The sequence below is a fragment of the Anolis carolinensis genome, chromosome 4 (genome assembly GCF_035594765.1).
Source record: "Anolis carolinensis isolate JA03-04 chromosome 4, rAnoCar3.1.pri, whole genome shotgun sequence".
Lineage (NCBI taxonomy): Eukaryota > Metazoa > Chordata > Lepidosauria > Squamata > Dactyloidae > Anolis > Anolis carolinensis.
Genome location: NC_085844.1, coordinates 249852378 through 249867018, shown reverse-complemented (window position 1 = coordinate 249867018; position 14641 = coordinate 249852378). Strand labels below are relative to the sequence as shown.

Below are 14641 nucleotides of genomic sequence, written 5' to 3'. Positions count from 1 at the left end.
CCTTGTCTCTGCTCATGGAAAAAGATTCTTGCTTTTGTTCATGCTTAGATCCTGTGTTTTGGATTGTATTTTGGAGTTCAGGCTGCCTTGTTTTTCAGGACTGATTTGCTATATTAGATACTTTGAACTATATTCTACAGAGACTTTGAACTATTTTCTGCAGATTGCCTTTGCAATTGGATTATTGCTTTCTTTACTGCTTTTATTAAGACTTTGCTATCTTTTATCAATAAACTGTAAAAACCAAGTCTGCTGTGGTGGAGTGTGTGTTAAGAGCAAGGTGAACCAGCGCTGAGGTGCAACATTGCCAGCTTGTTCAATGGTCAGGAATGCTGGGAGTTGGAGGTCCAAATGTTTGGAAGGCCATGAAGATGCCTGCTCTAAACATCACTAGGACTTCCAGTGTGACTCAATGGACACTTCTCTAGGTATTGCTAGACCCTCCAGCTATGAATGCATCTCTAGGCAATGCTGGGTCTTCCAGTGTGATTCTAGGTTCTCCAGCATGACTTCATGGTCAACCTCCAGTGGGATCATATCGTAAAATCACTTGGAGGCCCTTGGAAATGCACAGAGATGAATATTATATCAGACACAGATAGGTGAGATCATGGGCACCAGTCCCGTGGATTTGAATCCTCTGCCAGAGATCTCCACCACCTTCTTGAACTACAAACTTCAGGATTCAGTAAGATGTCACCATGGCAGTGAAAGTGGAACTGAAGTGCTAGGATGATGCAAGTGTGAAAGAAATCTCCAGGCAGCGATGGGTCAAAGTGGAGATGAAGATGGATGTAAAACAGCCAGAAGGACTAGACTGTAGGCATTGGAGGAACAGAGATGTAGAGACCCAGGAAAGGGGGAACCAGAAGAATTAGGAAAAGGCATGTTTTTCTCAAAATCCCAGAAAATATGGGATTTCCGCTTAGGTCTGCACATTTCAATACCGCAGGAAGGATGAAGAGAGTAAGGAAAACACTGCCACAGAGGAGGAGAGAACCAAGAACATGGTGATGGGTTAGAACAGGATCATAACACCATGATGCGCTTGTCATGCTACTTCTGTAAAAATACTGTGCAAGGAATGAAGAGTGGGACAGGGTGATAAGAGTGTGCATGTGCATGTATATATATCCTTATTCGCTTTTCTTTATTACTCATCAAATCCATACCCACATTCACAGGTGATAACAAATCATGGTTTGGTTTGTTGGATCCTTGCTTGTTGTGAGACAGGAACCAGCCACTTGTTAAATAAAATACAACAACAATCTTCTGAACTCAGAACTTATTATTAATTTACTGAATGTCGTATTTAAGACATGGCTTAAATAAGGGGCTGGGCTGTGGCACAGGCTGGTTAGCAGCCAGCTGCAATAAATCACTCTGATCAAGAGGTCATGAGTTCGAGGCCAGCCCGTGTCAGGGTGAGCACCCGACAATTAAAAATAAAATATAGCCCCTGCTTGTTGCTGACCTAAGCAACCCAAAAGATAGTTGCATCTATTAAGTAGGAAATTTAGGTACTACTTATATGTGGGCAGGCAAATTTACGACACCATAAAAATCATCCAGCCGCAGTTGGAATGAGGAAGTTGCTGTCTCAGTGGATGATGAAGCAGCTGCTCCCCCTGTGGCCAGAATCAAGCATACCCTCAGGAAGCTGGAAGCTGGAGAAGGTTTAAATTGCCTCTGTGTCTGTCTCTGTTCTATGTTATATGACACTGAATGTTTGCCTTATATGTGTACAATGTGATCCGCCCTGAGTCCCTGGCTTATTGTGACATCTGAACTTCAAACCATGCTCTGCCTGTGGCTTGTTTATCCCACAATGAAACAGGAACTGACAAAAGGGGACAGGATTAAAACAAACAAGGAACAAGCACAAGGCAAGCCATGGTTTCTATGGTCATTGGCTTCAGGAATAAACCATGGTTTACTGTGATGTGCAATAAGACGCTTTGAGAAGTTGGGAGCAAGACGTTGGAGTAGAAAGGCCTGGATGTGATATAGTGAGAGAAATGCCAAGATCCCCATTTATCCTGTAAGGACACAATGTCGCTTCAGCGTATTGTCATTTTTATGGTCATCTTCAGTGCTTTAGGAATAAACCATGGTTAACTACAAACCATGGTTTATTGTAATGTGGAATAAGAAGCTGAGTAAACAGAGGTGAATGTGATCCAGTGAGTGATCAAGGATCCCATTTACACTACAATGGCTCAATATAATTCTGGTGCACTATGGTTTGTACAGCTATCCAAGACTTTAGGAATAAACTCTGGTCAGATACAAACTAAGGTTTATTGCAAGGTGAAATAAGAAAATGTGAGCATGATATTGGAATAAGAGAACTGCCAAGGGTCCTCGTTACCCCGTAAAGGCTCAATATAGTTCGGGTGTACTATGGTTTGTATAGTCATATGCAGTGTCATCTGAGGCTTAAGGAATAAATCATGGTTAACTACAAACCATGGTTTATTGTAGTGTGAAAGAAGAAGCTAACAGGAGTGAATAAGATCCAGTGAGAGAATTGCCAAGGACTTCACTTACTCTGCAGTGTAGTCTTGGTGCACCACGATTTATGTGGTTATCTGCAATTCAATTTGAAGCTTAAGGAACTAACCACGGTTTGCTACAAGCCATGGTTGATTGTGATGTGCTATAAGAAGCTTTGTGTTGTGATTTAGCTGGAGTCTCATACTGACTCTGATGGGGATGATGGGGTTCAGGTTCACAACCAGGTTCAAAATGTCCCTGTTGTAGAAGATGAGAAACAGGGTGTGCAAGTTCAGTTTCCCACAGCAAGGAATGATGTTGTTGATACTGAAACTAGCCAGGTGCAAATTGATTTAGAAAAGGAGGACAGTTCTCAGTCTGATAGCAAGCTGGATGGCGAGCAGGCTGACACTAACAAGCAGCCTGACCTTGGTGAAAAAGGAATCTTAGATAGAGCTGAGCTGATCGTTTGGAATTCAAAGTTTGAAGGAGTGTGAGAATCTATATATATAAAAGGCTTTTGGCATCACGGCGACTCACAAAACAACAAAACCCAACACCCCCAAACTCTAAAATTGGCAACACAATCCATCATCCCTGCCTCCAATAAGATACAACACAATCACACAAAAAACACAATCACAACACCAAAAAAAGGCCAAAACCCACAACAGGCAATGTGCCATTCTTTCTATATTTTGTAATACATATATAAAATACAAAATAATAAATACAGCCAGACATTGGAGCTGCAAGGATATTCAGTGCAATTCAACCACACCAATAAAAGATTAACCTTCATAAAAGGCGACCAGGCTTTGAAACAATGATACTACTCTGAAGCTGACCAACCAAAGATTTCCCCTAGGTAGCAAGCACCCAGGCTTTGAACCACCGAGGCTATTCATTACAATTCTACCACCCCAAAAAAATTCCCCTAAAAGGCAACTACCTAACCTTCCAAGCAGCAAGCCTATTCCTTTCTATTCCACCTCACCAAACAAGGATTCACATAAGAAAATGGCCAGGCTTTCAGGCTACAAAGCTATTCACTGTTATTCCACCTACCTAACAAAGAATTCCCATACGCCACAGCAACGCGTGGCCGGGCACAGCTAGTAGCTAATAAGAAAGAGGTCAGAGGGCAAAGAAATGCCTTCATGTTTTGCAAAGGGTATTAAGCACTGTGTTTGGAGACAAACCTTTGTCAGAGCAACTTTTCGTCTAACCAAGAAACAAGTTCTCACCTGGAATATCTTGCAGCTTTCGGTCTTGGGACTTTGTTATGTTCTATGGGACTCTGTTTATTGCTGATGCTTTTTTGAATTATGCTCCAAGGCTTCATATTGTAACGATCTTTTGGAACTTTACTTTTGTCTTTAAGAACTTTTTATCTTCTACTTTTTAATAAACCATAAAGACGACAGCCTGGGGACAGTTTGGTGTTTATAGCAAAGTGAAGCTATCCTGAGGTGCGACATTTTGGGCAACTGGAAGCAGGATGCCAGAGTAGACAGGGCCGGATGTGACCCATCAAGAGAATTGCAAAGGCTTAATATTAATTAGTTTATTTATTTACAATATTTATATTCCGCCCTTCTCACCCCGAAGGGGACTCAGGGCGGATCACATTATATACATACAGGGCAAACAATCAATGCCCATTAATACATCGAATTGAGACAGAGACCGACAGACGCATAGGCAATTTAACCTTCTCCTGAGGGGATGTTCGATTCTGGCCACAGGGGGGAGCAGCTGCTTCATCATCCACACTGACGGCACTTCCTCATTCCAATGTCGTAAATTAGTTAAACTTGCCTCCCCACTTTTTATAAGTGGTACCTTATTTCCTATTTGATAGATGCAACTATCTTTCGGGTTGCTAGGTCAGCAACGAGCAGGGGCTATTTTTTATTTTTAATTGACTGGTGCTCACCCCGCCACGGGCTGGCCTCGAACTCATGACCTCATGGTCAGAGTGATTTATTGCAGTCTCCGCCACAGCCCGGCCCCTAATATACCCTAATATAGTCTTGGGGCGCTACTGTTTGTATAGTTACTTGAGCTGTAAGGAATAAAGCCATGACTAACTACAAACCATGGTTTATTGTGATGTCCATTAAGGAAGTGGCAGCTGGCAGATGGAGTTTGGGGTCAGCAAGGCTGGATGTGACCCGTTGATGCAATTGCCAAGGGCCCACTTACCCTGCAAGGGCTCAATGTAGTTCTGGTGCACCATGATGCTCAGCTGCAAGACCAGTTGCGGGGCGCTCTTCAGGAAGGTCTCCAGGAGCCGCAGCATGCTGATGTCCGCACTCTCAAACATCATCCTCCAGTAGAAGTGGCGCCGGCGATTCTCCGACTGCCAGCGGCTCTGAAGACCCAAGTACATGGTCCGCAGGTACCTGCACAAGACGGGAAGATGGAAAATGGGTGAAGAAGGTGTGGAAGGATGACATGGAAGAGGCAACTGTCCTTTGCCTGAGTACGCTGTGTGCCCAGTGGGCTACTGGTGTTGCATGAGAAAACCATACAAAGAAAGGATTCCCTGAAAGGCACAGGCAAGAGGGCACTATAGCTAGAAATGTAATCCAATAATATGAACTATAAAACAGTAATTAAATTAAAATATAATCCATGTGTTACCAACACACATACATTCATAGAAAGTAAAACTCTATATTCAGAGTTTGTGAGTCCAATGCCCACCATTATCATTGATAATGACACACTGAAATTATATACTTGAAGAACGAAATTGACTACTCTAGGTTCTCCATACCTGCATAACCACCACCCGAGGAAGACTACACAGTCGAAACCGGTCGTGGGTGGTGACTAATCTTGGACTTGTTTAAAACATTGGATTTCATAAAAGGATTCACTTACTTGGACGTTTAAATTTGGACTCACAATTAGTGACTTATATAGTCCTCCATGTGGAACATGGACTCTGGTGTGCATTGGACTCACAAACTCTGAATATAGAGTTTTACTTTCTATGAATGTATGTGTGTTGGTAACACATGGATTATATTTTGGTTTAATTACTGTTTTATAGTTCATATTAGTGGATTACATTTCTAGCTATAGTGGCCTCTTGCCTGTGCATGAGAAAACCAGCCCCGGGTCCTTGGGATGTCTAGTTTACCTGGCCAGGTCACCGCTCACTGAAGTCCCCTTTTTCTCTGGCGCCTGCCGGAGCACTAACTCAATGAAAGGCACAATCCTTAGATGCCTTGCCATCGTCTTCCTCTGAAGGTCTATATGATGTGTCATGACAACCAGGGGTAAATTACCCCTGGCCATGACTTACTGGGAAGCCTGGCTTGTTAAAGGTACTTTGGAAAACTATGTCTCTCATGTATATAATTTTCCCCAAACCCTCCATGTTTTTTTCCTATGTGTTCCTATTTTGCTTATATGTTGTATTAACCTAATGTTTTATGCTCCTGAGATCCCCGTTCCTTCCCTTTGGGGGAAACCGTGTTCCTGGACCCAAAGATGTCTTGCATCCCACACAATTGTATAGCCTGGGGGAAAGAAACTAAGCTGGGAACTTTCTCGTCAAGTTCCTAGTTTCACCTGTAATTTTGGACTCTACCTGGACATTGCAACACAATAATTCTATTCAGGCAGGGGAAATCGTCTCCCTCGCCCCTTGGGAAAACAGCAATTCACCACCTGCACCTTTGACACCTGGGACCACTCACATCGGAAGGAATCAGCATTTCTACAGCCAAAACCCATTCTCTGTCATTTTGCATGATTTTATTAATATATGATGTTTTGTTTCTCTGGGGTCTGGAATCGCCAGGCCAGCCCTCTTAATGGGCCATGTTATGCTCATCCCATAGACCTATCCCTTCCTGGGTAGGTCCAGAAATGCCTTCAATCACTTTGTTATTTTTTCTGTTCAGTAAAAGGAACCTCATTTATCAACACTTAATCCTCCCTTGTCCCAGCCCACACCGGCCAGTGAGCCAAGCCCCTCTCTGTGACTGGTCAGAATTAGAGGCTTGGCTGCAGCCTATGCCAGCTTGTGTATTCTGTATGCTATCTACTTTGTGAATGAATCACTAGCTAGCATCTTATCCGCAGATCATAAAATCTTCCTTGAATGAAAATCACATTATCTCCTTGCTTGCTGGCTAATTTCAATTGGGCCTGATCTGAATGCTCACCACAGCAGGGACTCACTCAAAATGGGCAGCTCAGGCGGATCAATTGCCTGGGTTTCTGCCAACAGGCTTCTCCCTGGTCTCACTGCCAGGGGTTGCCTCCTAAAATGGAGCCTACACTGGGAAGGCAATGGGGACCAAACTGGGTGATCTGGGGTCTCATTCTGGCATCACTAGAGAGACTTCTAGGGTAGCTTAAATACTGGGAAGGTGGTACGATAAAGCTGTACATCAAGAGAAAGGGAATCCACACATCTCAGAAGCAAATCTAGATATCAAGTGGAGTAAACTCCTTAACAAACAAATATAAGAATCCCTAAAACAGTACTTTGCTTATTTAGGACACAATCTGAAGTTTAAGGAGAAACCTTTACTAATAACCATGGTTTATTGTTAGCTACAATCCATGGTTAGCTACAAGCCACAATTCGTTGTTATGTCCCTTAAGAAGCTGTGGATTGCTGGAAGCAGGACATTGGAGTAGACATGGCTGGCAATGGGAACATCTACAGCCACTTTGAGTCTCCATCAGGAGAGATAAAGTGGGGTATAAATAATAATAATAATAATAATAATAATAATAATAATAATAATAAAGTAGAGTCTCACTTATCCAACACTCTGTTATCCAACATTCTGGATTATCCAACACAGTTTGCCTCTCACCCCGATCCACAGCTGTCTCTCTAAGCAGCAAGGATTGAACTTTTTATGGATTTAATTTCCAACAATGTTGCTACTATAAGTTCATTTTATGCAATTCTATCTTTATTTGAAGTCAATTTGTCAGTAGCCTGCTAATGTGGGATTTGTGTATTGATAGTGTTTAAATGCAATTTGTGCCATGCTTGTATTGCAACTGATTGCATCATCCAGAATGTATCATAATGTGGAAAGAGTTAATTGCCAAGAAGCTATGATGACCTTGATGTGTGGCTGGAACTAGGGAGTATCCAGACACAAGTGTTTGTGCATAACGATTGCATCAGTTGAGTTCAGCTCAGTTGAGTTCTGTCTGCCTAGAGTTCGAGTCAAATTCTGTTGGAGAACAGAGCTGTCCTGTGTTCGTCTGTCGTCTGCAAGTCTGTTTGTGTTGATTATTGCTGCATGCAGTAAAACTTTGTAAATAGTTCTACCAACGTCTCTGAGTATCTCTTTGTTCTGCGTTCCACTGCTTCCAGTGGAACTACTGCTGCGCTGCAAATACTCTGACATAGCCAATGTATTTAATCAGGGGTCCTCAAACTTTTTAAGCCGAGGGCCGGTCCACAATCCTTCAGACTGTTGAGGGGCCGGATTATCATTTGAAAAAAAAAATACAAACAAATTCCGATGCACACTGCACATGTCTTATTTGTAGTGCAAAAACAACAACAACAAGAAGAACAATGAAAGAACAATGCAATATTTAAAAATAAAAACAATTTTAACCAATATACATTTATCAGGATTTCAATGTGAAGTGATCTGGCAAATGAGATAGTCAAGTTAATTAGGATTGTTGTTGTTGTTGTTGTTGTTGTTGTTGTTGTTGTTGTTGTGTGCCTTCAAGTCATTTCAGACTTTGGGCGAGCCTAAGTCTAAAATGTATTTATTTATTATTTATTTATTTACTGCATTAATTTACTACATTTGTATCATACCTTTCTCACCCCAAAGGGGACTCAGAGTGGCTTACAAATTATATGTACATACAATATATTATATTATTAGCATAGCACAATATTAGCATTATATATTACTATATTGAACTATACCACTATACTGTAATATTATTAGTAATATTATATGTAATATAGAATATATAATTAATATTATTATATGGTAATATTATTAGTGTTATATTGTATTACATTATAATATTATTATCAATATTATATGTATATACAATATATTATATTATAAAACTGAGGGCGGGGGCCAGGTAAATGACCTCGGAGGGCCGCATCCGGCCCCCGGGCCTTAGTTTGGGGACACATGTAGTTAATCAATGTTTTCAATATATAGCGATGCTTTGGTGCTAAATTCATAAATACAGTAATTACTACATAATGTTACCGTGTTTTGGACTGCATTTTCTGTCGATTTGTTGTAAAACATGATGTTTTGGTGCTTCATTTGTAACCCCACCCCACCCCACCCCCCAAAAATGCACAGAACTGTGCCAGAAGACCAAGACAAAGCCTACAAAGGACATATTTTGTTGTGTATAGATAAATCAAACCATAAAGATTTGTCCTGTGGATATGGGAATTGCACTGTATTGTACTGTATAGTTTGGCCAAGCGTAGTTTCCACTTGCTGTTTTACTTTGGGTGTAACATTTCCCCTCAATTTTCATCCAGACGTATTTTTCCGTATTATCTGCTTCTCTGTGTGAGTTGTTACTTCTTGGATGACCAGCTGGGCTCTCCTGCTGTGATCTCTCTCTCTATCTTTCTTCCATTGAAATGCTTTGTGCTTTTTTGCTTTCCTTTTGCTGTACGAATGTGGAAAGGAGTGGGATTATTCGCCAAAATGTAAAGTCCTGCTTTGCACCGTGAAGAGCTTGACAATAACTCAAAGGTGTATCTATCTATACCAGGCATGGGCAAACTTTGGCCCTCCGGGTGTTTTGGACTCCAACTCCCACAATTCCTAACAGCCGGTAGGCTGTTAAGAATTGTGGGAGTTGGAGTCCAAAACACCCGGAGAGCCAAAGTTTGCCCATGCCTGATCTATACTATAGAATATTTTGCAGAACTTCAAATGTAATTCTAATTATATTTTCATTAATTAGCATGGTGGTGGTTGGTGTGTAGAGGGATGGGTGTGTTGTTTTGTGGTGTGTGCTGGGGAAGGCATTTAATTTCATGTCCAATAGTACAGCGACAATAAAACTACCATATATACTCAAGGATAAGCCGACCCAAATATAAGCTGAGGCACCTAATTTTACCACAAAAAAACTGGGAAAACTTATTGACTCGAGTATAAGACGAAAGTGGTAAATTTCAGAAATAAAAATAGATCCCAATAAAATTACATCGATTCAGGTATCAGTAGGTTAGATGTTTTTGAATATTTTGAACAACTATCATGTCAGACTACACAGAGATGCCATTGAGATCCACAAGCATGTGGACAACTTCAACAGAAAGGAAGAAACCATGAAAATGAACAAAATCTGGCTACCAGTATTAAAAAAACTCTAAAATCAGAACAGTAGATGGGAACCAACACTCTGAGGGCAGAGGATCCCCAAGGACAGCTAATGATCTGAACAAAGGATGCCCCCCAGGCAAGAGACAAACCTTTCCAATGCTAATTAGGGTGATTAACTGAAACATTAGCGCTGGCTTCCAACTGACAAAGGACTCTTGTCACACCCTGGACTCTCCACAGATATATATTTACCTTCCTTGCCTAATTTATCCATGCCTCACAACCTATGAGGATGCCTGCCATAGATGTGGGCGAAACGTCAGGAGAGAATACTTCTGGAACATGGCCACACAGCCCGAAAGACATACAACAATACTGCAAGTTGCTTCTGGTGTGAGAGAATTGGCCGTCTACAGAGACGTTGCCCAGGGAACGCCTGGATGTGATAGCTGGGAGGCTTCTCTCATGTCCCTGCAAGCTAGAGCTGACAGACAGGAGCTCATCCTGTCTTGTGGATTTGAACCGGCAACCTTCAGGTCAGCAACCCAAACTTCAGGTCAGCAGTTTATCCGGCACAAGACTTTAACCCATTGCACCAGAGATGGATGCAAGGAGATGATATGGACACTAATGGGATGGAGAGAGGGGAAGGGCATCTTTGCTGGAAGAGAGATAACAGTCCTTTCTTGTTTCTCCCACCACAATCGGAACAGCCTCTCTCTCTCTCCCCCCCCCCCCTCTCTCTCTCTCTCTCTCTCTCTCTCTCTCTCTGAACACCTCCATTGCTGCAGATTGACTGGCAGATGGTCTACTCGGTGTCCAGGAGCCAAAGCCAAGGAGCCTTTCGTCATCCAACCCTGGGAGCACCATGTGGCTCAGGAAGACCAGCTGTTCCTCCAGCCTTCTCCTTCTCCTTCGTTGGCTTCTCTCCCCATTGCTTGTGGGGAGAGAAGGCTCTGATTGCCACCATCCCACTATTTTGGTGAGCTTTTTGCTGGGGCCAGCTGACCCATAGGACCATTGAGTCCAAAGAGACCCAGAGCTCATCCAGTCCTCAACAGGGAGAAATGTACAGGACTATCTTTAGGCAATAAAAGTGAAATGCACAAGTATAGGATGGAAAGACTCCTGTCTTGGAAACAGTCCATACAAAAGGGAGAGCTCCCCATGGGGAATTATCCAAACAGGGGCATCTCAAGGAAGCGAAAAAGACTTTTAATCCCATAATTCATCTAATTCATCTGTTCGTAGGTATAATTTTACAGCTGAAATCCTGAGAGTATTCTTGTACGGAAGCAATTGGGCACTTCTGTCCAAAGTGGAATGTCGACTTCCAGTTCAAGATTACGCACATGTGTGTGTAATGGCACTGTAATAATAATAATAATAATAATAATAATAATAATAATAATAATAATAATAATAATAATAATAATAATACAGCATATCTATCTTCTTTGCTGTGTCATAAAATAATAATAATAATAATAATAATAATAATAATAATAATAATAATAATCATCATCATCATAATCATCATCATCATCATCATCATCATCGCAAAGATACTGTGGGACTTCCAAATCCAGACTGACAAAGTTCTGGAACACAACACACCAGACATCACAGTTGTGGAAAAGAAAAACGCTTGGATCATTGATGTGGCCATCCCAGGTGACAGTCGCATTGATGAAAAACAACAGGAAAAAATCAGCCGCTATCAGGACCTCAAGATTGAACTTCAAAGACTCTGGCAGAAACCAGTGCAGGTGGTCCCGGTGGTGATGGGCACACTGGGTGCTGTGCCAAAAAATCTCAGCCGGCATTTGGAAACAATAGACATTGACAAAATTACGATCTGCCAACTGCAAAAGGCCACCTTACTGGGATCTGCACTCATCATCACACAGTCCTAGACACTTGGGAAGTGTTCGACTTGTGATTTTATGAAACGAAATCCAGCATATCTATCTTGTTTGCTGTGTCATGCAACGTCGTTGTGTCAATAATAATAGTTTGCATGTTTGTATATTGGTTGAATATTTGTATATTTTAAATTGTATACTAATTCTTTTATGTCAAATCGCTCTGAGTCCCTTTGGAGAGATAAAGCAGGGTATAAATAAATATAACAATAATACAAGCACATGAGTGTGCATTACACACTTTGGATTTGCACTTCAGTTTGCACATAAATGGAGCCCCTGGTGGTGCAGCGGATTAAACTGCCGAACTGCTGAACTTGCTGACCAAAAGGTCGGCAGTTAGAATCTGGGAAGCAGGGTGAGCTCCCATTATTAGCCCCAGCTTCTGCCAACTTAGCAGTTCGAAAACATGCAGAACGTGAGTAGATCAATAGATACTGCCTCAGAGGGAAGGTAACGGCGCTCCATGCAGTCATGCCGGCCACATGACCTTGGAGGCTTCTACGGATGACGCCAGCTCTTCGGCTTAGAAATGGAGATGAGCACCAAATGGAGATGAACACCAACCCCCAGAATCGGACACGACTAGACTTAATGTCAAGGGAAAAGCTTTACCTTTACCTTGCACATAGGTGCGCATTTTATCCAGTGATGCACATGCATATCCTTTCAGGTCCCTGCTTACTATCTTGCATCAGTTATACAAAGCTGTCATTCAACCCAAAGCTTGGTTAGCAGAATTCATGCTTAATGCTGTGCATTGAGATCTACAGTATGCAATCTCAATACATGATTTGAAGCACTGGCCAGAATTAGCTTAAGGGTATATACACACATAAGACATGCCTTGCATGGGGGCCAAAAGCTGATTTTCAGCACGCCAAGGACCGAGCATCTCTTACTTGATGCTCAGTGCCCGGCGTGCTTGGATATAGGCTCTGGTGCTTTGCCACCAATGGGCCGAAAATCTTCATTTTATCGGACCTTGGATGGAAAATCCCATTTGTGAAGATGCCTGTTTTCGGGAGAGGTGCTAAAAAACGAAAACAGGGCCTTACGAGTGAAACAAACCGAAATGGATAGCGATTCTATACAAATGCTCAAGACTAGTGGCTATGGGGGCGGGCTGTGGCGCAGCTGGCTAGTAACCAGCTGCTATAAATCACTACTGACCGAGAGGTCATGAGTTCGAAGCCCGGGTCGGGTTAAGCCTCCGACCATTAATAGCCCTGGCTTGCTGTTGACCTATGCAGCCCCGAAAGACAGTTGCACCTGTCAATTAGGGAAATTTAGGGACGCTTTATGCGGGAGGCTAATTTACAACACCATAAACCTGCCAGCAAAACACGAGGAAAGGAATGCGGAAGTACAGCCACTACTGGACGGTGAAGCAACAGCTCCCCCTGTGGCTGGAATCGTGAAGCTGGAGAAATGTTAAAAATGCCTCTGTGTCTGTCTAATGTATGTTGTTTGTCTGTTGGCATTGAATGTTTGCCATATATGTGTTCATTGTAATCCGCCCTGAGTCCCCTTCGGGGTGAGAAGGGTGGAATATAAATACTGTAAATAAATAAATAAATAAATAAATAAATAAATAAATATGCATTATGGCACCAGGTATATCTGAAAGGGATCTAAGACTCTTACCAGACAACCAGTTGAACGTGAGCCCACAGTGTGATGCAGCAGCTGAAAAGGCCAATGTAATTCTAGGCTGTATCAAGAAGAGTCTAGTTTCTTGATTGAGAGGAGTCACGACCCCACTCTCTTCAGCTTTGGTCAGACCTCAATGGAATAACTGATCCAGTTCAGGATGCCAAGAAGGATATTGACTGGCTGAAATGTGTTCAGAGAAGGGTGACTAAAATGGCCAAAGCTTTGGAAGCCGAACTTTACAAGAAAGATTTATTCCTCATAAGGAACAACCCAGTGGAGTGTCTTCTGGAGGTTTTTAAGTTGAGGCTGGATGGCCATCAGTCGGGAGGGTTTGATTGCATTTTCCAGACTACTCGAAGGGGGGTTGGACTGGATGTCCTTTGGAAGGTCCCATCCAAATCTAGGAACCTATGAGCCTAAGTAAGCACAAATAAGGCCACAGCCTATGTAGTGATAATTACAAGATTTTACTGGAGAATATCTTTTTGTGGATCCAAAGCATCAAGGGAACTACGTAACTATTCAACAGCTGCCTCGTGAGCTAAGGCTTCCTGGAGAAAGGGATCAAGAGAAAGGAAAGGGAGGAAAGCAGACAGGTGGGAAACCTGAGCTGGGATTAACTAGACTTTCATTGAGATCCTTCAAACTCTGCAAATGGCATTACCTGGCAGTCACTGGGGTCAAGGCAGGTTTTCCTGCCTATCATCTACCAATAGGCAGGAAACAGATGGAAGGTGGAGGATGAAGGGATAGACAGGGTCCCTTCCATCTCAATTTCACTTTTTGCAGGAAGGATTATCCCCTGAACTGATGAAGCAAAACGGGCAACAAAAAGCTAGAGAGTATTAGGAAAACAAAGCAAGGAAATGCAAAGTTTTAATTGCAACGAAACAGTTTTCTCCAATGTTTACATTTGGAAATAAATCGCCACTGCCTTTGTTTTTTTGGGGGGTTTTTTGCACCTGTTCTCAAGTATTATTTACTTTGTAAATAATACAAAGGATCAAAGTATTAGTTACTTTTTTCTATGAATTAATTAATTAATCAATCTGTGTATTATTATTATTATTATTATTATTATTTAATTTCTATTTTTTACTTGTACAGTAGAGTCTCGCTTATCCAACTTAAACGGGCCGGTAGAATGTTGGATAAGTGAAAATGTTGGATAATAAGGAGGGATTAAGGAAAAAGACTATTAAACATCAAATTACGTTATGATTTCACAAATTA

At 41.9% G+C, this 14641-nt stretch overlaps 1 protein-coding gene across 1 annotated transcript in view; it reads right to left on the bottom strand.

The window, feature by feature from the left end:
- Positions 1 to 14641, bottom strand: part of xkr7 (XK related 7) — a 114640-nt gene that overhangs the window by 12909 nt on the left and 87090 nt on the right. Inside the window, exon 2 of the mRNA XM_062979167.1 lies at positions 4708 to 4907. Within this exon, the coding sequence (XP_062835237.1) occupies positions 4708 to 4907 (200 nt within the window). The remainder of the gene's footprint in view (positions 1 to 4707; positions 4908 to 14641) is intronic.